The sequence below is a fragment of the Plasmodium cynomolgi genome, chromosome 2, assembly GCF_000321355.1.
Source record: "Plasmodium cynomolgi strain B DNA, chromosome 2, whole genome shotgun sequence".
Classification (NCBI taxonomy): Eukaryota; Apicomplexa; class Aconoidasida; order Haemosporida; family Plasmodiidae; genus Plasmodium; species Plasmodium cynomolgi.
The window spans coordinates 536,097-561,247 of NC_020395.1; the positions used below are offsets into that span (position 1 = coordinate 536,097).

Genomic DNA, 25,151 nt, shown 5'->3' on the forward strand with positions numbered 1-25,151 from the left:
TCTGGGAGCCCTCGGGGAATATTTTTGACTGCAAATTTTTTGGAAGACGTCCGCGGTTGGGGTGGCCGGGTGAGTTCTCCTGCTGGGTTACTCCTTCCCGAGGTCATACTGCTCCCCCCAACGATCTCCTCGAACCGCTAAAGAAACTCCACGTCGGCAACAATCCGCTGCTTCGACTGGCGCATCAGGAAGGCCACATTTTCCGCATTGTCGTAACTTTTGAAGTACAAAGTATCGACCTTCCCTTTGGTCTTCAACGTGTTGTAAATGGAGTACGCCCTCTTATAATCGCATGTAGTTATCAAACTCGTGATCGTTTCGACGAACTCTCCCTGATCGTAGTTGTCATCATAAATGACCAACTTAGCAAAATTCATGTCGCCGAAGGACGGTTCTCCGTTGTCGTTATCGTTATCGTTTAAATTCTCATCGCAAAATCCGTACGACTCCAAGTCGTTGGTTTTTATGTTATATTTGTCAAAGTCGAATGGTTCATCCTGGTCATGACTGTCGTCGTCCCCCTCGTCGTTTTCATCAATGTCGTCTGAGTCACTTAAGTTTGTTTCATCCTTGTCGTTTATTTTCCTTGTGTCGTTTTCGCTGCGTACGTTCCACTTTATGAGACAGCTCACTGATTTGTTCGTGGTTTTATTCTGGCCTGCGTCTTTTCCGTCATCTGGCAAGCTCAGCGCGGAGTCGTCTTCACCGATACCAGGGCTGTTGTCGGGGCGATTACCAGGACCGTTGTCAGGGCCGTTACCGGGGTCGTTGCCAGGGCCGCTACCAGGATCGTTGCCCGCACCGCTTCTTGCACAGTTTGCCGCTTCGCCTGACTCACCTCCTAACTCTGCGGTTACAGCCTCGCCCGAGGGAGCCCCTTCTTTTGACCCACCAGTTGCACCCACCTTCGGCGCTCCGTGCCCCTCCACGGGGAAGTACCTCTGCTTCCCCTCCCCGTGGCGCTCAAAAAATTGCTGATTAAACTCCAGCACTTTCCTTTTTCTCTTGGACATGTATCTTAACTTAGCGAGTTCCACATCCTTCTTCGCAAAGTGCACAGTTGGCAATACCTTGTTCTCATTAAGAACCCAATTTTTGAAAAGCACATTGAGGTCTTTCTTGTACGAGTAGATTCTGTACTCTGCATCTATGAAGGTTTCCAATTCATAGATGTCCAAATTTGGTTTATAATTATCATACATGATGTTGTAAAAGTAGTCACGCATGGCGTAAACCTTTTTGTACAAAATGTTGTCCTTGTCATTTTTGATATCTTCGATTTTGTTCAGATCGACTTTTTTGCTATCGTTATCCAGGACCCCCATTTTTACAAATTCGCTGCACATTTGTTCGCTTATCTTTTCCAAAAATTCGTACTTTAAATTGGGGTCCTTCTTTATCCTTTCTAGCCATCCTTCACCTTTGTTGTGATTTTGTGTAGCTTCTTTAACTCCTTCGTTGGGCGCCTGTTCATCGCTATGGCCCTTCGGGCTTTCCTCACCAGGGGAGTGTTTTTCCAGCATTCGTTCGTGCGTTTTGCTGGGCTGCACTCCCGCGCTGATATCCTTTGCGGCGTGGCTCCTCTTAGCTTTCTTCGGCTTGGCCCCGGTGCCCTCGTCGTCACTGCGGGGGGTAGCACTGCCAGGAAGGCAGCTAGTAACACCTCCAGTAGGGGCGGCAGGATGGCAGCTAGTAACACCTCCAGTAGGGGCGGCAGTAACGGCGGCAGGAATGCCAGCCACTCCATAGGTGAGGCCCATGATCTTCTTCATCTCGTTGTCCCTGGTGTACCCCCTGGCGTAGCTGTAAAAGGGGTCGAACCGCGTGGCGTCGTAGCAAATGTTTAAATTTTTCCTCCTGCAGTTGTCAACGAAGTCATTGACGCAGATCTCCCTATAGGTGCTATCGAACGTGTTCACATACGAATTCGTATTGATGTCATACTGATAAAGATTCATGATATCGGTGGAGTAAGCATAGCTGTGTTTAAGTACATAGTTGGGAACGAACTTTGTTTTTTTAATAACCTTACTGAAGAGTTCATGCCGCTCGAAGTACTTCATTTTGTTCACTTCCTCCTCATGTCCAATTATATCAATTTTGTAATTCAGCTGGAGCAACTTATAGGAAATTTTTTTCATTCTATCAAATAGGGAATTTAAAAAATAAAAATATTTGTGAACATTTTTTGTTATCCAAATATTATTTATATAATTAACCAAATAGAAATCATCGATGTATTTCATTCTGTCCACATTTGTAATTATGTTGAGGAAGTATCGGTACATGTTGAGACCTATTTGATCTCCTTTTTCCAGGGACACTTTTTTTAACTCCACTAGCTCTTTATATATGTCATCATTTATGTTGTCCTTATTTATATTTGTGATGTTAACTTTTTTGAAATAAAAATAAATATTGTTTAAATCTACAAATTTTTTTTCTTCTCCATGTTGCTGCTTGTCCTCTTCGTCCTTTCGCAAGGCACATTTTTTCTTATCAGTTGAACCACCGTTGAAGAGGTCATCCCTGTCTCGGTTGTTGGCCTGCAGGGTGTGCTTTTCTTCGTCTCCTCTATCGTATCCTATATCGTATCCTATATCGTGTCCTCTATCGTATCCTCCATCTCCTCCTCCATCCCCTCCTCTATCTCCTCCCCTATCGCCCTCTTCTCCCCCCTCATCGTAGTACACATACCTGCTATCCAAATATATATCATTCACATCTTTGTACAAAATTTTGTCGATCTCCTGGTTGTCCTTCCTTCTAATCGCCCTGATGAGCAAATTCAGTTTATCCTTCGAGAGTAAGTCCAGCACTTGCTCATCGGGCAAGCAGGTGTACTCGCTCTGCAGGTTAAAGTAGTCCCTTTGGTTGGGGTGGTACAAAACAGGTGTTCGATAAATTTCGGATTTTTTCCTCTTTTTTGGTCTCTTCCTGTGTTGCAGTTTCGTCGATTTTAGCTGCACTCTACTGGACATGTAAATTTTGTTAGAGAAGTTTTTCAGCTTTACTTTAACGTTGTAATTTGTGTAGCGTCTGAAATTTACTGTTGACAGGAGCACAAGGAGGAGAAACACCTTTTTCATTTTTCCCCAGGCGCGATCATACAACGTACACGTGCGTGCGTAAGTGCTTACGTACGTGTGTGTCTGTGTAGGTAGGTATATATGTGCATACGCCTGAACGCTCGGGTCTACGTGTTCGCTCATATGCGGTTCGATTTACTGGGGCGCGCTGTCGCTCTTGTCATTGTGCTGGGCGCGGGCGGATATGTGGGGGCAGTGGGAAAGCGCCTCCGTGGTGAAACGTCGCCGCGGTATAACACCACCGTGTTAAGTGCTAGCGCGATAACCCGCAACTGCACACACGTACACTACCACGTGCGCATTTAGACTCCCCGACGACCCACTTGCAGCGATCTCCCCGAGTCAAATCGTACAAGTGCGCCTCTTCTAACAACCCCTCATTTTTGTTATCCCGGGAAGGAAAAAAAAAGGTGCAGCTGGGCTAATACGCAAGCGGGGTTTCAAGTGGGTCTCAAATTGGGTGAAGTATACATGTGCAGGTGTGCCCCTCGCGAAGGGCAGTACCAATATATGTGTACGTGTGGTTCCCCTTTAGCTCGGCAGGAGAAATAGGCCAACTGTTCTTTAAGCTTTCCCCAGAATGGGAGGAGAAAAGTGGTTAAAGTGGCTAACCGGCCTTACAACAAAATGGTGAGTTCGCGCATTCGAACTAATTTGAAACCTGCGAAGTGTCACAAGTTTGACTTGATGCGAAAATTTTGCTCAAAATGGTATGTGCAAAATGCTGCAATTTTTTTTTGCGCCTTTGTGTCAGTATGCATGTGTTCCTATTTAATGGCGTGCCGCGATCGAAAGAGGAACACCGCAACGGGAAAGCGGGGCCGCTTGGGGTTGAAGCTGGTTGAAGTTGGTTGAAGTTGGTTGAAGTTGGCTGAAGTTGGCTGAAGTTGGTTGAAGCTGGCTGAAGCTGCTTATATGTGTTCTTCCTTTCAGTCGACAAAATACGAGTTTTTGAAATTTGAAAACGGCGAGGAGGTCGAAGCGGAGGGATGCAGAGCAGAACAAGATAAAGCATTGCGGTGCCATCGAAAAAGGTTCATTCATCTGTTGGAAGAAACGTCGATCGGGGAGCTACACGAGGGGTAGCATTGTAACGCCAACCCCTCCGTGGTTGGATACCCCCTTGTGCTGGCGGTTTGCAAAGTTTACACATACCATGGGAAAGGAAACAAATTTGTTGACGAAGCAGTGTTTAAGTTGAAAAGGCGACGTGGAAAACTCCTCAGCGAAGCAGTTCATTCGTTAAAGGAGAGCGTCGTAACAGGACACATAAAAGTGTGTTTGCTTCCCTTCAGAGGTGGCCTCCGCCACTGGCAGGAAACTTGCGTGAAGGAGGGGGGCATACGAAATGAAACAAAAAAAAAGAAAAAAGAAAAAATTCCACGTCGCGCCACGCAACGCTACGGAGGGACGCAAAAGGCCAAACTAGGGGAGCACACAAAAAAAGAAACTTTTTTTAAAAGTGGGTTTTTCTCATTAAAAGTTAGACAGTCACAGTTTCACGGAGCAATACAAAAAGTGCACCTCCCATGGTGAGTGCGAAAGGGGGGAGGAAATGAAGTGATCATGTGGTTTTAATCCTGGGGAGGTGCTACCCTGTCGACGCGGCGGAAACACGTTAATGTATTTTTAAAACTTGTTTAGTTAAGCTAGTCCGCGCGTTGGAAAAATGTACATATGAAATGGTTCGTTTGTTTGTTTCTTTTTTTTTTTTTTTTTCTTCTTCATTCTGTTCCTTCCCGCTCCTTTGTGCACCTGTTCTTACTCCCCCCCTGCATGCATATGCTCACCAAATGGGCAGAAGCTGATCATACGTGTGGGCATATCTCTTTTTCGTATGCGCCTTTTGCACCCACCCACCCCCACTTTTAGGTCCACACAAAATGAGGCGTATCACCGGAGGATTTCTTCTCCATCTCCATTTCGTACAACGGAGAGATGCTCCGCAGCCTCTTGACAGACTTAACCAAATTGTCGCACAGCTGCTGCACTTCGAAGAAGGTTGTGAATCTGTTAAACCCAATTCTTATGGAAGTGTGTGCTATGTCTTCTGATATTCCTATGGATCGTAATACGTAGCTGGGTTCTAACGTGCTAGATGTGCAAGCAGAACCCGAACTAAGAGCTATTTCGTTCAAAGACATTAACAAACTTTCGCCCTCCACAAATAAAAAGGACACATTCATGTTTCCAAAATATCGATTTGTTTGGCATCCATTGAAAACGATATAATCTAAGTTTTCCATCAAGTGATTTTTTACATAATCAAAAAAGAACCTCATTTTTTTATGGTCACGATTCATTTCGATGGATCCCAAATTTGCTGCTTCTCCTAAACCTACAATTAAATGGGTAGGTAAAGTTCCAGATCGTAATCCCCTTTCTTGTCCCCCTCCATGTATTATCGCATTTAGTCGTATGTTCGGCTTTTTCCTTTTTATATATAATGCTCCGATTCCTTTGGGGCCATATAATTTATGACCTGACATGGACAACAAATCGATGTTCATTTTTTGTACATCGATGGGAATTTTCCCTACCGCTTGGGATGCATCCGAATGGAAAATTACACTTTTTTCTTTACACAAAAGACCAATATTTTCAATATCTTGTATGACTCCTATTTCGTTATTAACATAAATGAAGGACGCCATTATGGTATTTTCCTTTATGTTTTTTTCGATATCTTCTAATTTTACAATTCCATTAGGTTCAGGTTTCAAATAAGTCACTTCAAATCCCTTCGTTTGTAAATATCGACACGTCTGCAGGATGCACTTATGTTCAATTTGAGACGTAATTATGTGGTTTTTTTTGCTGTCTCTTTTGTTATAGTAGGTGCATATTCCTATGAGTGCTAAGTTATTACTTTCTGTTGCTCCGGAGGTGAAGATAATTTCTTTGTTGTTTTTTCCGTTTATTAAATGGAGGATGTTTTTCCTTGCATCTTCTACTGCCTTTTCGGATTCCCAGCCAAAGAAATGGTTGCGCGAGTGCGCGTTTCCATATATGTACGTCATGTAGGGCATCATTTTGTCCAGCACTCTGGGGTCTATCATGGTGGTCGCTTGGCTGTCTAGGTAAAATCTGTTGATTTTTTTTTTCTCGCGCTCGTTTGCAAGGTCGTCCACGTAGAGGGGGGCGCTCTCACTGTGGTTATTTCTTGATGGTTCACCATTTTTCTTCTCCACCGAGTCGCCTCCTCCTGGATTGTCCCCCCGGCTGCTATGGAACCTCCTCCTCCGCACGCATCCCCCTCCAGTGTGGTGTAACGTATATTCGTTTGTGATTTCCCTAGAGGTGCATATATTTGTCAGCGCTTTAAACCCCCTACTTGTCTTGTCACATTTACACAATTTTTCCAAAGCGTTTCCCCTAGGAATGTTCAAATTATTTACAAGGTGGAGTAATTTCATCTTCACAGTGGTGACAAAAAAAAAAAAAAAAAAAAAAAAAAATATTTCCTTAAAACCACAACGCCGTATGCGAATTTTTGCATAAGGCTGCTGGTTGCGCAATTTGGTCAAATAAGGTTCAAAGCGGGTTTAAAAATTTGGCTAATTTTACATAAAAAAAGGAAATTAATTTATGTATATATCAAATGAGGGATATAATTCCCCATGTTTGCAGCGAAGGGATGAAAACTCTCAACAGCTGCACGATTTACGTTGCTTAGGCTGCTTAGCTACTTCGCTTAAAAAAAAAAAAAAATTAAAGATTTGTGAACAATGGAGGAGTCCTTTTGCGAACTGAAAAGTGTGACACGTGTTTATCATGTCATAATGAGTTTAAAAAGGGGGAAAGGAAAACGTAAAAAATGGGGATATACACTTAAATAAATTCAGCTTATACAAAGCATAATAAATATAATATATATACACGCATATTCGAACATTATATTGAAGCAAAAATTAACGCGATGTTGCAGCGAAGAGGGAGCTAAAACGTGACCCCGTTGTGTGATTTTTGCTTTTACTTGCAGCTTCACCACCCGTCGCAAGTTAATTTTACGAATCACAAAAAGGTGAAAAGGAAAAAATGGGACATGTGTCAAAAGGGGGGGAAAAAAAAAAAATATTCTCTCGCGCACTTTCTTTTCCTGCACCCTTTTTTTTTTTCATTTTACTCCCTTTGGAAAAGGTTGACCAATTTTTTTTTTCCATTTTTTTGGAACTGCGCTGATATTGTAGAGCTCCAAAAAGGACGCGTTTTGGGGGTGATATCACACCGTCAGGTTGGTTACTTTGTAAACAATCACGGGCATTTTTTTTTGCAGACTTAAAAAAAGGTACCTTCATGGCGTTAAAATGGGCACACATATACATACAACATATATGTGCGTACTTGCGTGGCGTCTTTTAAAAATTTTCCCCGGACGGAGAAAAAAAATAAAAACGTTACTACATGAAATACCATCACACAGGATTAAAAAGGTTTTAAAAAAAAATCCTTCAAGAGTGAATGGCCATAAAAAATTCAAATTACGAAAAAAATGTATCGCAAAAATGTTGAAAAGGTGTTGCCCATTTTCAAATAGAGCAAATAGTAACGGTGAATACATCATGCTATTCATGCGCAAGTGGGTGTTACACCCACAGGAACAACAGTATGGGAGAGAAGGGATCTCTCTCCCTTTTCTTCAAATAAAGTTTCACAAACGAGGAATGGTCGTTCATGTGGCTCATCTATTGGGTGAAGATGAAGGAATTTCCTTCCTCTCATGACTAATTCAGCACAAAAAAAAAAAAAAAAAAGGCGCACATATTGGATGTCCAATTTAGCTGGGACGGGTCCCCCCTTTGAGGAGGTCCCCGAAAATGTCGTGGGCTTGAAAAATTAAAGATATCACAGTGACGTTGACGGAATTGCCAACCAATTTGTACTTTTGCCTGTTTGTCAAAAATGGTGGAAATTTAAATTCGTGACAGGAGCAGGGTGCAGTCCGTTCGTCTTGGAGTTTTCCATGGGTAGATTCGCCACCGCAACACACTCCATCATTTGGTGATTTTCTCACAGGATTCTCTGCCAAATGAAGCCCTTCATTGAACAAACAAGTGTCGCTATGGCTATTAGCACAGTAGTGCACACTATACGTGTAGGCGCACATATGGTTAATGTGGTCCATGTTCCAGTAGATATTTCCGACTCTGTTTTTTTTGTTTTCGCTGCCCTCCGTATTAGCCCTGCTGGTACGCATCTTATAACCCATCAGTCTGCATATCTCTACGGGGGTAAAGTACCGCACTCTGTTTTTATATTTGCTCATTTGTTTGATTATTTCTCCGTGGTGAGGCTTATCCGGGTTGGGCTGTTCGCTGGAGTGGCCCTCGTGGGAGAAGTCGTCGTGGGAGAAGTTGTCGCGATAGAAGTCGTCCCTGCAGGAGCCGTCGCGCGAGGGGTGGTCTCCCATGTGGGCTTTTGTCATACGCCCACTCTGTGCATGCCCACATCCCGTTTCTCTGCCACTTGAGGGGGACCCCCCTCTGCGCCTGGAGAAGTAGAGAACCGAGCCGGATCCGTTAATATACCTCCCATAGTTAGACGTGAAGCACATGGAATGCAATTTGTTCGAGTTAATCAAGTCCTTCAAGTATCCCTGATTTGGGAGGTCCTTTATGGCTTCACTTTTCTCGACATAATAACGACCCCCGTCGAAGCAGCACACATTCCCATTTCGGTTTATATCGATCATGTCAAAACAGAATGACGAGCATGTTGTCAGGGTACTGTTCGCAACTTCGTGTTCCTCCAATGTCCCATTAGTTAAGTTTATCTCTCCTTTTGTGTAGCACGTTATTGGGTACTTTTCATTATGGTCCAAGAATGTGGCCAAGCTGGGGGTGTAAAAAGAGTATTTGGGGGAAGGCCTAAAATTGGGGTTGTTTTCAAATGCGGGGATGATACACTTGGCTGGCATAAGTGAATTGCTGTATAGTGGGGTTGTCCCTCCACTGGGAAAGCATTCCCATGATGTAAGATCAACCAAGTTGTGCTTCCTCCTACATATGCAATAAAAACGAAGACGCTCATTCGGTATGCCATACTGTAGGGGAGACAAAAGGTAGGTCTGGAAATTATAATTCTCCTTAACTGAATTTATGAAATAAAAAAAGGAAGTGGATAATTCAAAATTTCTGACATTCTCGATAAAAATATATTTTGGCAAATTTTCTTCTTTTACCTTTTTCAGCAAATTGCAAATGTGGATAAAACTTCTTGACCGTTCATCCTTTTCGATTTGTAGGGAGCTTAAGGCTTTGTCTAGGTTTAGCTTATCCACGTGGAACTGGTCTGCTCTTTGGGGGGGTTCCCACAATACTTTATCGTAATCGTTTTTTTTATTTATCCATTTGAAGGGGATGTCTCCCATACCGTTACACTTTGGGGTGGCAAAGTGGGCCTTATCATCTGTATCACTGCTTGCATTCGCACCACAAGTTTGGGTGAACAAATTATTCATATGATCCGATTTGTCTAAAGGGGAGGGAGAACTTCCATTTTGCTTTTTTTTTCCCCCCAGAGGAGAATCCTCTGCTGCGCAGTAGGCGTACTTTTTGAATAACTCATCCAAATTGATCTGCTGGAATTTCTTATTCTGTCTGGTGTACGGCTGACATGGATTCGATATTAGCAGAATGAAAAATTTGTGGTAATCGAGAAAATGTTCGTCCAGGTTATTTATATCTGTTTGAAGGATGTAATTTTTATCTTCGACGAAGGGGACCTCTTTCATGTTGTTCCTTCCTCCGTTGTGCGCCCCTTCGGGGGGCGTTTCCCTCTGGGTTCGCCGCTCTCCTTGACACTCTTTAAAAAATTTGTCGATATATTTTTTTTGTGTTAGGTAGATCGAATTTTCCTCGAAGTTGTGGTAGTGTGTTTGATTCGCTAGGTAGTTAAGATCTATCGATATGAAGCGAACTGCGTCATTGAAAAGGTTGGCACAGATGGGAACATCCTCTTTTGTAGCTTCCCCTTTGAGGGTGCCTTTTTCTGCCCTCTCGTGGACGCAATTTATTAGGGCTTGTAGCATGCTGTAGTGTAGCCCCCCTATTCCACTATAAAGGTCTAACACTTTTATGTTTCCCATGGGGCTGATTTGAGCGTTGATTACTAACTGGGGCACCGGAGCTGCAGCAGCTGTTCATGTTTCTTCCGCGTAGGTTTAGTAGTACGTCTAGGCACCATCTTTCGTTTACGTAAAAAAAATGGAGAGCCCAATGTATGCTCTTTTTTTTGTTCACCACTGGGAGAGCGCCTTTGGCGAGGAAGCAAATGTAGTAGGAACCGAATGGATGGACTTCCCTTAAGCCCACGCAGCAGATGCTTCGAAATGGGCACTGTCGTGAGGGAACCAACCAATGCGTGGAAGCGCCCTGCGATTAACCAGTAGAGGTGCGGGGCTGAGAAGAGTTCCTCCAAATGGTGTACTCTGTATGGGGGGAGAGTACCTCGTATGGGTGCAAGAACAAGTTCGTCAAAAAGGGTAAACTTAAGCGAATCCGCGTGGGGCCACCTTCGAAGTAATTTGATAACCGATTGGCAACTGTGCAGCGAAGCAACTCCGGAAGAGTCCCCTTCCCAGTGAACCCTCGTCGCGAAAAATTACAGCCCAATTACTTCACAGTATCAACAAATTTGTACGCACGTGGCGAACTAAATTTACGAGAGTCCAGCTCTCCCCCTCTTTTGGGTCAATGTGGTGCCATCCCCCGATAGGATTTTTTACTTACTCCCACAGTTCACCCCCATTTCGCTCCCGTTTCTTCCGCTGAGTTCCCCAAAGGAGGCACAAAGTGTAGCTCCATGAGCATTATCGTGCAGGGTGTAATATGCGGTGCAAAAAAAGGTGAACATGGTGAAACACAAACGCACAAGCATAATATGGTATGGCTAAACAACGTTACGCCGTAAGAAAGGCCATACATAAAACTGTAAAAAAAAAAAAAAAAAAAAAAACTTCAAGCGAAGATACACGTATGTATGGATATATCACAACTTTGCAGCCCTTATTGTTCCTTCACTTTGTTATTTTTTCCCTTGGCTCATTCGAGGAGGCATACATTATCTCCCCTGCTGACGCGCTTACGAAATAGCTATTTAGAGGCGTTCTCTAGGAAAACGAGTCACCAAGCGTAAACTGAGCAAACACGCACTTTTTGATAGTAGTGGCTCACCCTTCGCACATACAGCCAAAAAGAATCGCACCGTTGCCGCCTCAACTTCTTGACCTGATACCCCCACCCTTCGAAGCGAAAAAATGTTCTCAACAAGGTAGCACACGATTGGGGAGATAGCCAGCGGGAGGGCAGCACATACACTCGTATGAATGCGTACCGACTTCTTAGCTTTAAGTCCGATGGCTATAGAGTAGCACACTTGCATACGCATCTTATGTCACACGTTTGCCATGCTCACCCTCTGTGTGTTTTCACTTTTTCGTGCACTTTTAGGAGCGAGTACGACCGGGGAGTAAACACCTTTTCGCCAGAAGGCAGACTTTTTCAAGTGGAGTACGCGCTGGGCGCTATAAAGGTAGGTGCAAAGGGAGGGAAAAAAAAAAAGAAGAAGATGCAAAGAGTGAGATGGGATGGTATATGAGATGAGGTCACCACGGGCGTATCCCTAACCTGCAGAATTTTTAAAAATGTGCATGTAGAGTGTAGCCGAGTGAGGGAATGCCCCCCGCATGCGGACAGCCAAATCGGTCTGTGGCTCCGCTTAGTGCGAGTCCACCTTGTGTGACTCCACCATGTGTGCCCCTACGCTGTGCATTTTGTGTACCCCCTTTTGACACCCACGATTGTGCATTTTGTACACCCCACCCCCCCCATCTGACAGCTGGGCAGCACGGCAGTCGGTATCTGCGTGAACGATGGAGTAATCTTGGCCTCGGAAAGAAGAATCGCCTCTGCATTAATAGAAAAACATTCAGTGGAGAAACTACTACCGATAGATGACCACATAGGATGTGCCATGAGTGGACTCATGGCCGACGCAAGGACACTTATAGACTATGCAAGGGTTGAGTGTAACCATTACAAGTTCATATATAATGAAAATATAAACATAAAATCGTGTGTAGAATTAATATCGGAGTTAGCATTAGATTTTTCCAACTTGTCTGACAATAAAAGGAAGAAAATTATGAGCAGACCATTTGGAGTTGCCTTACTCATAGGAGGGGTCGATAAGAATGGCCCTTGCCTTTGGTACACGGAACCGTCTGGAACGAACACCAGATTTTTAGCTGCTTCCATTGGGTCTGCTCAAGAAGGGGCCGAATTATTGCTACAAGAAAATTACAATAAAGATATGACCTTTGAGGAAGCTGAAATTTTGGCGCTCACTGTTTTGAGGCAGGTCATGGAGGATAAGCTATCTTCCTCCAACGTGGAAATTGCTGCTGTTAAGAAATCCGACCAGACGTTTTACAAGTACAACACGGAGGACATCTCCAGGATCATCGAGGCGCTGCCCTCGCCCATCTACCCGACGATCGACATGACGGCCTAGGGGGAACAGGTAAAGATGTAAAGCTGCAAAGCTGCAGAACGGCAGAACGAGAGCGGCACGAATGAATATCCCTGCGGGGAGAAACAAAACAGTGCGTAAGAGAATGCCCCTTCGCAGGGAAAGATCGACAAACAAATGGGCAACATCGCGGGGATAGAAACTTTATGGACGTGCTTCCCGATCTGGGCGAGTCCAGAAGGGAGATGTTATGTAACAAGTGGACACGTGTTCCACATGGTCGGTTAGCCACTTAGCCACTTCGTCGGTTAGCCATTTGTCCACTTTGCCGTTTTATCCATCCATTGTTATTTTTTTTTTTTTGCAAAAAATGCCCCATTTCGCGCTTGCGTAAGAACATTCACAACATGCGCTCCAGCCCAACTTGACACTTTTTTAATTTTTTTAAAAAGTGCATATTTTGAAATTGCACCACGGGAGGGGATGTTTACCTGCAGGAAAGAGATCTCCCGCTAGTCATTTTTATTGTCGTACTATTTGTGTTATGTCTTTAGGGAGGAGCCCCTCGGGTGGGCATACGTGCGCCGTAAAGAAGTTACGAACACGAGGGGGAGAAAGAGCAAACGTGGGTATTTCCTGGCGCACAAGAAGGAAAGGAAATCGCAGCGCCATGTGTGTGTACATGCGTGTACGTACACATATATACTTACATATATATATGTGTATATATAGGTACCCCTTTGAACGGCGCGCTTTCCTACGTGGTGGCCGGTGGAGTTACCCCGTTTTTTCCCCAACCCGTTCGCGGCGCATATCACTCCAGTATGAACGGATTGTGGATATTTTTAGCTAGCTGCGTCGACTTGACAAAATCGTAATAACTAATTTTATAATGTTTCATAAAATCTTTGTTCGACGTTTGCAGAAGCATTTTCAAATTGATCGGTGGGATATTGGGTTTATAAACCAACTCGTTAAACTTTCTGTTAAAGTCAGCATAATTGTGTGTCCTCACCAACTCTTTGTAATAACTGATATAATTGTCATAGTATATATTCATGTAGGCAACATGTCTGGGGATTATTCTTAACCGGAAGCTGTAACTAAAATATTGTGGAAACGATAGAGTATCTCGAAATGCTTTGTTCAAATGTCTAATCAGGTATAACAGTTTGGGTCTGATGGTTCTGTACACATTGTAGGTGAATATCCTTGGGTACTTTTTGATAAATGCATTTAAGTCTTCCTCTTGTATGGTTTCATGCAGGTGTAGCAATTCTTTATATTTTTTTTTTAAATTTCCAAAGGCATAAAATTGTGGGAGATTATACAAAATATGCACCAATTCGTCATGGTCATATTTTAACTCATTTTTGTAATGAGCTATTCTTTTGAGGATGGTGTTTTTATTTACTAGAGATAACCTCGGAGATATTTTAATAATTTTTTTTATCATTTCTAAGTTCAGGCCCTTTTTCAGCACTTGGTTCGTGGTTATTATTTCCTCTCCCTTTGCGTTAAAATTTATTTCTTCTTTTTTTATTTTATTTTCTTCCTCATGGCATTTTTCGAAAAAGCATTTTAACTCTTCTGCCGTCTTGAAGTGGTTCATAAAAAAAAATTCAACATCATCGTAGTGTTTTAGGAAGTAGTCGAACTTGTCCTCCAGGGGGGAAGCCTCGCTTATGCTGTTTATGGAGATGTCAGGCGTCGCTCCGTCGTCGGTTTCGTCATCGGCGGTTTCGTCATCGGCGGACTCGTCATTTGCCGTTTCGTCATCGGCGGTTTCGTCATTTGCCGTTTCGTCATCGGCGGTTTCGTCATTTGCGGTTTCGTCATTTGCGGTTTCGTCATCGGCGGTTTCGTCATTTGCGGTTTCGTCATCGGCGGTTTCGTCATTTGAGGTTTCGCCATTCACAGCTGCTTCGTCATTCACAGCTGCTTCACCATTCACAGCTGCTTCGCCATTCACAGCTGCTTCGTCAGCGGTCGTCGCACCCCCGTCCGCGTCGCCCAAGGAGGCAGCCCCCGCCCTCGCCATATACGCCTTCCGGCGCTCCTCCCTCTCGCGCTTCCGTTCCGCCTTTCTCAACCGCTTCCTCTGCCGTATGCTCAGGCGCACCTCGCTGCCACCCCCCATCTTCTTGTACTTCTCCATCTGCATAAAATCAACGGTGTCCTTGTTTCGAATAAAATAGTCAATGGCTTTTTCCAGGTTCCCGAAAATGAGGAAAAAGACAGCCGACTGGTCATGACACTCGGGAAAAAAGAAAAAACGAATATCTATGTTGATAAATCTGAAGATAGAATAAATATCGAAGTTAAAATAATCCTTTGCTTTTAACTTATTTACAATGTCCAGGAAAAAATCTTTATCCTTCTGTAACATGGCTAGTAATTTTTCTTTATACCCTATGGCATAATTCTCGTAGCTTTTTAATTCTTCATTATTTTTTTCGCCAACTTGGATAATCTGATAAATTTACAGTTAAAATTTTTTAATCGAAATTGTAATGCCCACTTTAATGCGTTAAGAAATCGTTCTGGGATTTCATGGATTATTTCATTTTCTTTCCCGTGGAACTCATTCCCCAGTATAGTGTTGTCTACTTTTTTTACCTTCCTCAGATTGTCCATATATTTCTGTGTCTTGGTGAACAGCTGTGTTTTGCTTCGCCCACGTTCCAGGCGTGAGTAGGGGGGTGGCGCGCTGGATGCGGTGCATTCGGAAGGGGACCCCTCGCACAGAGGATTGGCAAAGGAATTGTCAAGCGAGCTTCCAAGCGAACCACAGCGTGGGGCTCTCAAATAAAATAACTCCCCTCTCCGCCTCCCCCCGTAGTACCCCCTTACCACACGCACAGTTCGGACAACCTCTGGGAATTTAAATGCCTCCCCATTCTCGCTGCTAACCTTGTCTTTGTCCTTCCTCATGATGTTGCCACAAAAAATACTTGCGCGCCTAACGTAACATGTGAATGTGTTCAATTTTGTAATTACTAGTAGGAGGAAAATGTATTTATTCATTTCTTTAGGGGTTCTTCTAACTCATTTGGAGGGCTCACAAACTATGCTCTTGTTTAAATAGCTGAAGAGTTACAAAAAAAAAAAAAAACGCAAAGGGAGGGAGGCGCCAAGCCAAGGAATACCAATCCAGAGGGGAACAATACACAAAGAACAAAACTACTCGTCACATTATTTTACAAAAAAAAAAAAAAAAAATGGAACATCTAACCCTCAAGGCCGAAAATGAAGCCTAAGAAGATAACCCCCCCAATAGAATGCATCACAAGAGGGGGCAACAAAAACATTGAGTTTATATAAAAGAGAAACAGGAATACACCGAAGCCGCATGTCAAACATCAATGTTCAAATTGGGAAAGCTTCCAGCATTTGAAAGATGAGAAAAAGCAAATGTGCGTGCTGTTTAGAAGCGATGGAGGAAAAGCACCACACTTGGGGGGGGGGAACGAAAAAAAAAAAAATTTCGGCATTCGTGTCCACGTGAAGGCGTACAAAGTGAAGCCATCACATTCGTGAAATTGAAAACGCCGCATGCCGTTACTGAGGAGCATGTGAAAATGTTTAAGTGCCCTATTTTATGTCATCCAAGGAATAGCAAAAGTAATGGCAAAGCTGTTTGCACCAGCTGAGGTGATAAAACTAGCTTGGGAAGATTTTCCAAATTGTGATTATTCACAAAAGTGACAGACTCGATGGGGGGGAAACGCCTAGTCGATCCTACGCGTTGCGTTCGCATGCGGTGCGCACTACCGGTGCGATAAACGGGGACGGGGATTTACTTCTCTGCGTCGCTATCTGTTGTGCCGCCACTGGAGTATGCACAAATTGCCCCATGGGGGGAGTGACACGGATGAGGTTCGCGAAGTGGAAGGGAAAAGTGGAGCGAAAAGGTGAAGCAAAGAGGTGTAGGAAAAAAAATGTAGGAGAGAAAACACAGTAGCCAAAATGCAGTAGCCAAAATGCAGTAGCAAAAATACAGAAGCGAAAACACAGGAGAAAAATAACACCGCTGCGCGTTAACATGTGGGAGGAGAAGAGAAGGCTCCGCACCCAGAGGACAAGCAGATTCTTCTACGCTCGGAGTACCCCTTACCCGGTGGTGGAAAAATGCTCAAGTACGCACGCAAGCTAAATAAAAAGCTGATTTACAAGCTACATGTACAAAATGACAAAGTTGCAGAGATGCCCATGTTTCTGGTGGACAATCTGTATTTGAGGAACACAAAGGAGTTACTTATTCTGTTAAACAATGCCATAACGTTCAACAGGAAAGAGTTTTTGGAAAACTACAAGAAGGTATTACTAATGGATAGAGAGAGCAATGCCAACTGTTTTGATCGCCAGCAGGGGAGGGAAGAAAAAAATGGATCCAATGGTGGGAGATTTGTTTCGCGGGAATGTACACCACCTCAATCTAGTCACTCCCTTTTTGAGGGTGAAGTGAGTGGTGCAGGTCACCTAAATGCCCGGCAGGGACACGTTCTGGAGAGTCAGCACGAGACGATGCAAGCGGGTTCGATTTTTAAAAATGGACGCATGTCGCCAGATGGCCGAGGGAGGCGCTACAAATACGACAATGAGGAGTACGACGAGTTAATTACGCACTTGTCGGAAGTGTGTGAGGACGCGTCCGGCTCGCATGTATTCGAAGTGCACGAAGTGGAAGATGCGGATGAGGCGGAAGAAGCGGACGAAGCGCACGAAACGCACGAAGCGGGTGAGGAGGACCCCCCCGCGCAGGAATATTCACTAATTGGCTACCTACCAAATGAGTTTTTTTTCCAGTCCCTCAAGCAGAGAGTAGTGTCACTGAAAGATTACCTCTCCTTTAGTGACCTCTTCTCATTTATCCACCTATTCAGTCGAACGAACGACATAGACATGGTGAAAATCCTGGGGGAGCAGTACATGCAGAAGCAAGAGAAGGAAAAGGACAAGCGGATTAACAACAAACAAGTGGTGCATTTACTAAATATATTCCTCAAATTTAATTACAAAAGGAACAATACTCATCATATTGTTGACAGTCTGGTGGAAAGCATCAATATAAACGTTTCGACTCATGACTTGAAATTGGCAGCACTAGGTTTTACATGCTTGTCCAGATTGAACCTATACAACATGGCCTTTTATCGCTACGTGGATACCTTCTTGAGGAATTTGGATAAATGCTCCCACTTGTGTTGTTCGATGGTACTTCACTGCTTGGGGTACTATAAGCACTATTGGGCCACAAAGAGGAGGGAGTTGTTGGAGGAAGCTAGGCTTGTTGGGAAGTCAACGGGTGGTCAGTTCGGGGGGACACACTCCCCAGCGTGTGATGCCTCTGGTCGAGCTGATCGGATAATGACAACTCGGTGTGCAAATGTTAACCGCCTATCCTTGCAGCTGAACAGAGAAAACGCGCACCTGATTGAAGAGCTGGAGAAGGGGATGATCGACCAGTTGGTGAAGATGGAGTTGGGGTCCATTTCGGAGAAGTCGATCAGTAGCATATTTCATTTTTTCTTTCTGTCAAAAAGGGGTGTCTTAACTGTGGACGCGGGTGGGAGTAGCAACCATGCCGAGAACGACAACGAAAGAGACCACCTCCTATTGGGGAAGCTGGTCCACATTTTGATTACGAAGAAAGTAAACTTCGATCAGCCGAGGCGATTGCTCATGTGTTGCTACCCCCTGATCATCCACAGGTATTTCTCCAACATACAAATATCATCCTATTTCGTGGTGCAGTGTGCTAAACTGATCAAGCTCCTCAAGGAGAAGAAGCACCTGGACAATTTGCTCTTTGTGTTGACAGGCTTCACACAAAATCAGATGATATTTTACAAAAACAGGAGTAACAATAAAACGGCTCCTCGAATATATTTGGACAAGAAAAAAAACAAACTGCACAATTTTAAAATTGAAAATAAGTACATTGATATGTTGGAGAAGTGTGAGTATGAAGTGAACGTGCTTGAGAAGGGATCCACAGAAGAGCCCGTCAGTTGTAGGTCAGCCATCCTATACATCTTTAGCGAGTTAACCAACATAAACTACGAATTAAATAGGGACCAGATTGTTCTCTACTTACAACTCTTCTCCAGTTTTGACATAAAGTTAAGTACCGACATTAAGAAGAAGTTATTTCGTCTAGTAATGGACTCCACAAATCAGTTAAGCAGTTTAATCCATGTGGTACTTCAGCTAGCCATTCAGATTTACGGCATTTCCAGCACCTACATGAAGACAATCGCTTTGCAATTTTTTGAAAAAATGGACCACGAGTTGGGCAAAATACACAAATTAGGAACGAATAATGAAGAACTTCTTTTTAGCTACATAATTTGTGGTCATGACAATGATAGGGCGATGGAGAAGTACTCCTATCTGTGCGATTTAGAAAAACTGGCTGACATCCTTTTCGTGTTCGACCAGATAGATATTCATAACAAGGACTTCATCTCGAACGTTTCAAATTTGCTTTGTGCGAATAATTTCTTTCTTCTAACGCATCGAAGGAGTAACTTCAGTTCGTTCGTCCATCTGCTGCACTATGTAGGCAGCTTACCAGTGGACATAGATTCGATTAAAAAATTGACCAACTTTGTTTTCACATGTGTGGCGGAGTACGTAGATTTATCCTACCGGAAATATGCACAGCGCGCACGGGGGGGACACAAAATGGAAGAACATAAGGTGAAGGGGTCTTCTCAAGAGGTTAATAAAACCACCCCCCGTGATGATTGCCACACAAGTAGTTCCTTCCAAACGGAGGAGGATCCTTCTTTTTGCGAAGTGGACCATGCTTTCATAAAAGGCAGAATCTACCTCAAAGATTTGATCTTTTTGCTGGACGCGATTCGTATTTGCAAGGCCTACGATTTTGTTTCGCTGCTCGGAAGCGTGATCAACATGGTAAGGGCGTGCACGCATGTGTGCGCGTCTACGGAGATGTCTCTACACTCTCCTCTACACATTTGCCCCTTCACATTTTCCACTACACATTTGCCCCTTCACATTTTCCGCTACACATTCTGCGCTACACATTTGCCCCTTCACATTTTCCGCTACACATTCTGCGCTACACATTTGCCGGTGCTACCTTTCCCCCCATGGCAGATAAATTCGGAGAGGATACAGGCCCTCTCCGATGAGGACGTCGAACTGGTGAACTACATTTTCATCGACATGGGTCTGATGAACAAGTGCTTGCTGGACGAGGCGAGGTAACACCGCGGCGCGCGCAAAGTGAGAGCGGGCGTTAAAAGGGGGTGCAAAATGGTGAAAGATGGTGAAAAAATGGTGTAAAAATGGTGAAAAATGCGATTACAAAAGGGGCGCTTTTCGGCCCATCCCATTAACCCCCTTTCTTCTACACCCTTCCAATTCAGGCGCCGGGGACTCACCATCGGAATGAACTCGTGACGAGGGCGCACGCAGGTGCATGCAAGTATACGCGAGTACACGAGAGTGCAAGAGAATACACTAAAGTAAAGTACACGAGAATACACGAAAGTACACGCAATAGCGCTTACATTGGCACACTTCTGCAAAATGGCAAGGCATGTATATAATGAAACTTGTGTATGCATCCTGTGCGGCGTTCCCGTGCCCCGTTTGGGGAGTGATGTGGAAGGCAGCTATGCGAAGCTTAAGAAACAGAACTACCCCTTCTCCAAAGCGCATAACAGACTTAAGTTTCGCTCAAATATATTCCTGCAGTACTCATCGCAGTTGTCCTCTCTCATGCTGAACAAATCGTATTCTCTGTAGTTTACGATGACATTCCATAGATGTTCCTTTGCGATGTATTTTTTTAATCGTCTTATGAAGACTGTGCAAATAATATTTTTCAATTTGTAGCTTTCCAAAAACATTTTTTTTATTTTAAAAATTCTGAAGAGAAAAAGGAAAGATTCCGTGTAGCAGCTCAGCTCTAGCAGCACCAAGCTGAGAAGGAAGTTCCCCCAAAGATGGTAATTATTCAGATTAATGGTTAACTTAATGCAGTTAAAAAAATCATATATCCACTTAGTTTTGTACACACTAGAATTTAAAAAGGGGATTTTATCCACTATATTTTTTTCCCTATCGCTTAGTGACAACCAATAATCTTCATACCCTTTCCCATTTTTATTTCCTTCCATTTTGAGATTACTAGAATTTTCCCCTGTGGATATTTTATCCCTTTTTTTCTCTAAAATGTGATTCTTCTGTTTTGGGTTAGCTCCATTGGGTTCCTTTTCTTCTACATGTTTATTCGCACCCATTTTGGTAGAAGCAGTGTGCTCATTTGTTGCCTCAAATTTGTCTATCTCACTTAGGTAGATGTAGCTGCATGCACTCGATCCAGAATCAAAGGTGAAATAATGTTTTAAAAAGTTGTAGTAGTTACTATTTTTTTTGTAAATTTCTAAAGCTTCCATAAATTTCTGATGAGACCAAATTAAATTCTGCTTCCTCGTCGTGATATTTCCAATGTGTGTTTGGAAAAAATTATTTCTAAAATTGAACTCAATTAGGGATGATAAATGGGGAAGATTTAGGAACAGATATTTTTCTTTGTACTTGACATTTTCTTTGCTCATAAATCTTTTGCAGGAAAATAGGAGTACATCCAGGCGGGTTAGTAACAGACTGTCTACCTGACTGGGGTTGTTTTTTCCCCATTGTTTTTGACCCATTAAAGTGTTTTCACTTAACTCGGTCGACAGGAACCCCAGCTTGTCATTTTTTATGTGATCATCATGCCCCTTCCACTCTAGAGTTAGGAAGAAGTGAAACTGGTACCTCCCCAGGAGGTCTTCAAAATGAGAGCGAATGTATTCTCCATCGTCGAATATTCTCGCTCGTATGTTCATGCCTACGAACTTGTCTAGGTTCTCTTCCAGGCGGAGGCCCTGCATGTCCAGGCTGTCCACAAATTGGAACTTACTGATAAATTGGAAGGGCAGGCAGGCATACACGTGGTGGTCGCGCGGGGAGCCCGGTTCGCCTGGTTTGCTCGGTTTGCTCGGTTTGCTCGGTTTGCTCGGTTTGCTCAGTTTGCTCGGTTCGCTCGGTTCGCTCGGCCCGCTTGGACCGCTTCCCCCACTTCGCTGCCTCCACTTACTACGGTGGAGACCGCTCTTTCCCCCACCGTCGCCATCCTCTCCGCTGCCACAACTCACAGTATGTGGATTTTTCGTTACGCCGGTGACCCTCCTCCCGCTGCCACAACTCACAGTATGTGGATTTTCCGTTTTGTCGGTGACCCTCCTCCCGCTGCTCCCATCTGGGTCATTCCTCACCGAAAAAAGTCTAACGTGAAAGAACTTGTGCTTTGAATCGGCTTTATAAATCCATCCCTTCACGATTGAATCGGCATTTATGTTGTGCAAAAATTCTTTCTTTCCTTCCCTTCCGAATATTATTCGTCTTTTACATTTTGCCATTTCCTTTTTTTCACGTCCCCCCTCGACGTCGTCAATCACAAACACGCTGCCTGCGCTGCGGGCGCGTCGGGTGGTGCTCACACATCCGTAGTTTATGTAAAATGCCTCATCCGCAAAGGGGACGAGCGAAATGTCGCAGAAGCCAAGGTGATCCTTGTTGTCTACTTCGTCTTGGACGCACTTCTTTAGGTCTCCGTTTGCGCTGGAGTGGCTGCTCCCGTTGGAGTGGCTGCTCCGGTTGGATCGGTTGCTGCCACTGGAGTAGCTTCTACCGCATCTATTTGTTTCACAGCGCCCGCCACTCCTGCCACTCCTGCCGGTCCCACCGCTAACTTCGCTAACTTCGCTAACTTCTCTCTCGTTAGGGTCCCCCCCCTTGTCCCCTCTCACCGCGCCCTCCCACACCTTCGCTCGTTTCGCATTAGCCCCCCTGTCCGAGTACTTCCCTCTGTGTGGGCTCTTCCCGATCATCTTTGCGCCCGTTTCGTAGTACTTTCTGCTCCTCTTCCCAATTCGGCTGCGCCTGTCACTTGGGGTTATACGCGGGCTGCCACGTGGCTTACTACGGGGACTACTATGTGGGCTACTACTCTCAGCAGCACTCGCATCGCTCCCAACATTGCCATTTACATCTCCCCCAACAGTGCCAATCACATTGCCACCTGCACTATCGCTAGCCCAGCCGTTGTTCCACCCAAGCGCATTGCCCGCATCCCCAACACTTTCCCGTTTATGGGGCCTCCTGGCGACTTCTCTGGGTGGTGTGACTGCACTGACCGCATTGATTTCACTGATATGCCCCTCCGCATCAGAATGTTCATCCCGGGACACCCTCCCTGCGGCATACCTCTCCATAGCCGCCTGGACCAAGGCGGAACTCACATAATTGTTGTCAATATAATCATAATACCCATTTGTGAATGGGCTGTAGTTATTTAAAAATAATTTACATATACAACTGATTCTGTTTTTTTGTTCCAACAAATTGAAAGACTTCTCCATTTCTGTCACCAAGGAGTTACATACATCCTTTGTGTCATTTGGGACTTTCCCATTTTGACAAGAAAAATTTAAGCTTTCTCTTCCCCTTTGTGGTTCCTCCTTTTTTTTACTATAAAAAAAATCATCACTGTATTTTCGAAATAGTGGGAACTCGTTCTTTAATTCTTCTAAGAACTGTTGGTATGCTTTTTGTTCTTTGCATTTCATTTTGTTTTCGCCTTTGTAACTTTATTCTGTTTGGGGTGAGGATGAACTTCTGTTGCTCCGTGGGGGGTTATGTGCACAGTGTGGACAAAACTATCCCAGAAAGGTGCGGCAGTAGGCAAATGCGAAACGAAACAAAAAGTAGCCAATTCTGGAGAAAACAAACAAATGTGGAATCACACAAATGGGATAACAAAAAAATAAAAAAACAAACAAGTGAATAAACAAACAAACAAATACGAAAACAAACGAACACGAAAACAAGCGAATGGGCAAGCGAATGGGCAAGCGAATGGGCAAGCGAATGGACAAGCGAACGGTTCTTGCAAGTGCCTATATAAGAAGGGGGGATACTAAAACAAATGGGTCATCTGGGGGAGGGGGGGGAACACTCACACCATTGTTCGGTGAGTCAAACGCGTGAATTGAATTAGTCAGGTGGGGGAAGCGGCTGGCAGGTAGCGACCAATAAATTGTCCAATTAACGATCCGTTCACTGTTTGGCTCAATTTTGCAAAAGGAGAGTGCATTTCCAGAAGAGCCGACGCAACGGAGTGTCAACCGGAAGGCTTCGTACGTATAGATGCGTGATGGTAATGGCACATTCTAACTAGGAATGTATTATAAAGGCGATAAGGCGGACGGATTACATATGCGACTGGGGGGTGAGTCATAAAGGAATGCAAAGTTTTACCTTCTCATTGCTCGTTTCATTTTTCCCCAAGCTGGCATCTTAACACCCGTGCTGTGTGCTTCTTATCATGTTGCGTTCTTCTTATCGTGTTGCGTGCTTCTTATCATGTTGCACGCTTCTTATCATGCTCCGTTGTTTTCTACACAAATTATTTTTTACAATTTTTTGTTTTTCCACTTGTGGATATTCTCCTGGGTTGTTCCAATGTTGTGAATATCACTTGCACACAATTTAGGAAATAAAATAAAAGATAATCATGTAACAGAATGGCGAAGCGGAAACTCTGGCAGTAGCGGAGTGAGAACTGACTAGCCTATTTCCTCAATGTATCCTTTCGCGCTTGTCACTATGTTCGTACAGATTTGTGAGATAACCAACTAATGCATCAAAAGGGAGAAAAAAAAAAAAAAAAAAAAAAGTAGATAAATTTGAAAAAACGTAATCCATTGGGGTTAAAAATGAAAATAGAAATTTTAGCAACGGTTAGAAGAGGAACAAAACGGGGGCAATACAGGCATACGCACATACGTATGCATATGCACGGATATACACTTGCTAAACAGTTATTTCCCTCCCTTGAGCGCCATTTCTTCCACTATGCGGGAAAAAAAAATGCTCACAGTTGAGGTGTGGCGAACCATAGTAATAAAAAAAAAAAACGATTGCCCTTATTAGCAAATTCCATTCTATGGGCGGATAAATAAGAGAAACAAATCTGTGCACTATGGTGTAGCCACCCGCGTGAACGCTTAAGGACACACTACAAAATGTGAAGCCGTTGGCTTGGGGGCTAAGTACAATGGTTTCTGGTTCTCGTGCCCTTGGTGCGAGGTGAAAAAGTGGCGAGCAAATAAGAGCTGAGGGAAGAAACCGCAGGGGTAGGGTGCCTCAAAAAAAAAAAAATAAATAACATAATGAGCATGAACATAAGCATTAGTCACAAACGCATACTCAAACATATGTACACTCATTGCCTATACAGTGCTATTTGAACAGCTTTCTTCTCAAAAGCTTAGAGATGAAGGGAAGAGGCACGCACGCGTGAGCTAAAACGTGGAAACCATGTACATCGCATTTTTTTGGTAGCCAGAGGAAGGAGGCAAAATTTTCGCTCCACAAAATAGAGAATTGTCAAGCGCCCTTTTTTTAATTTTCATTTTGAAAAATTAGCACATCGTGCGAGGAAAGGCCAACTCGACAGGAATAATCATCAAAGCATTTGAAGTAAAAAGTGTATAAGGAGTTTTT

General features: G+C 43.9%; 7 protein-coding genes across 7 annotated transcripts; 2 read left to right on the top strand and 5 right to left on the bottom strand.

Moving 5' to 3' along the window:
* Positions 1-137: 137 nt before the first annotated feature.
* PCYB_022200 (hypothetical protein) lies at positions 138-3,089 on the bottom strand (the record flags this gene model as incomplete). The annotated part of the gene is made up of 2 exons (XM_004220569.1): positions 138-1,623; positions 1,792-3,089. 2 exons carry the CDS (start codon positions 3,087-3,089, stop codon positions 138-140), a joined length of 2,784 nt encoding a protein of 927 aa, XP_004220617.1.
* A 1,898-nt stretch (positions 3,090-4,987) lies between these two features.
* PCYB_022210 (cysteine desulfurase mitochondrial precursor) lies at positions 4,988-6,505 on the bottom strand (the record flags this gene model as incomplete). Its single annotated transcript, XM_004220570.1, has 1 exon — positions 4,988-6,505. A coding segment is annotated over one exon (1,518 nt), but the record flags the coding sequence as incomplete, so codon positions are not given.
* A 1,363-nt stretch (positions 6,506-7,868) lies between these two features.
* PCYB_022220 (DNA (cytosine-5)-methyltransferase-like protein 2) lies at positions 7,869-10,199 on the bottom strand (the record flags this gene model as incomplete). The annotated part of the gene is made up of 1 exon (XM_004220571.1): positions 7,869-10,199. A coding segment is annotated over exon 1 (2,307 nt), but the record flags the coding sequence as incomplete, so codon positions are not given.
* A 1,024-nt stretch (positions 10,200-11,223) lies between these two features.
* On the top strand, positions 11,224-12,602 carry PCYB_022230 (proteasome subunit alpha type 7-2; the record flags this gene model as incomplete). The annotated part of the gene is made up of 3 exons (XM_004220572.1): positions 11,224-11,360; positions 11,540-11,621; positions 11,928-12,602. The coding sequence occupies exons 1-3, from the start codon at positions 11,347-11,349 to the stop codon at positions 12,600-12,602; spliced, it is 771 nt and encodes a 256-aa protein (XP_004220620.1). The 5' UTR covers positions 11,224-11,346.
* Positions 12,603-13,374: 772 nt separating this feature from the next.
* On the bottom strand, positions 13,375-15,587 carry PCYB_022240 (hypothetical protein; the record flags this gene model as incomplete). Its single annotated transcript, XM_004220573.1, has 2 exons — positions 13,375-15,033; positions 15,414-15,587. The coding sequence occupies 2 exons, from the start codon at positions 15,585-15,587 to the stop codon at positions 13,375-13,377; spliced, it is 1,833 nt and encodes a 610-aa protein (XP_004220621.1).
* Positions 15,588-16,691: 1,104 nt separating this feature from the next.
* On the top strand, positions 16,692-19,994 carry PCYB_022250 (hypothetical protein; the record flags this gene model as incomplete). The annotated part of the gene is made up of 3 exons (XM_004220574.1): positions 16,692-19,484; positions 19,689-19,795; positions 19,961-19,994. 3 exons carry the CDS (start codon positions 16,692-16,694, stop codon positions 19,992-19,994), a joined length of 2,934 nt encoding a protein of 977 aa, XP_004220622.1.
* A 239-nt stretch (positions 19,995-20,233) lies between these two features.
* On the bottom strand, positions 20,234-23,212 carry PCYB_022260 (hypothetical protein; the record flags this gene model as incomplete). The annotated part of the gene is made up of 2 exons (XM_004220575.1): positions 20,234-21,499; positions 21,794-23,212. 2 exons carry the CDS (start codon positions 23,210-23,212, stop codon positions 20,234-20,236), a joined length of 2,685 nt encoding a protein of 894 aa, XP_004220623.1.
* Positions 23,213-25,151: the final 1,939 nt, after the last annotated feature.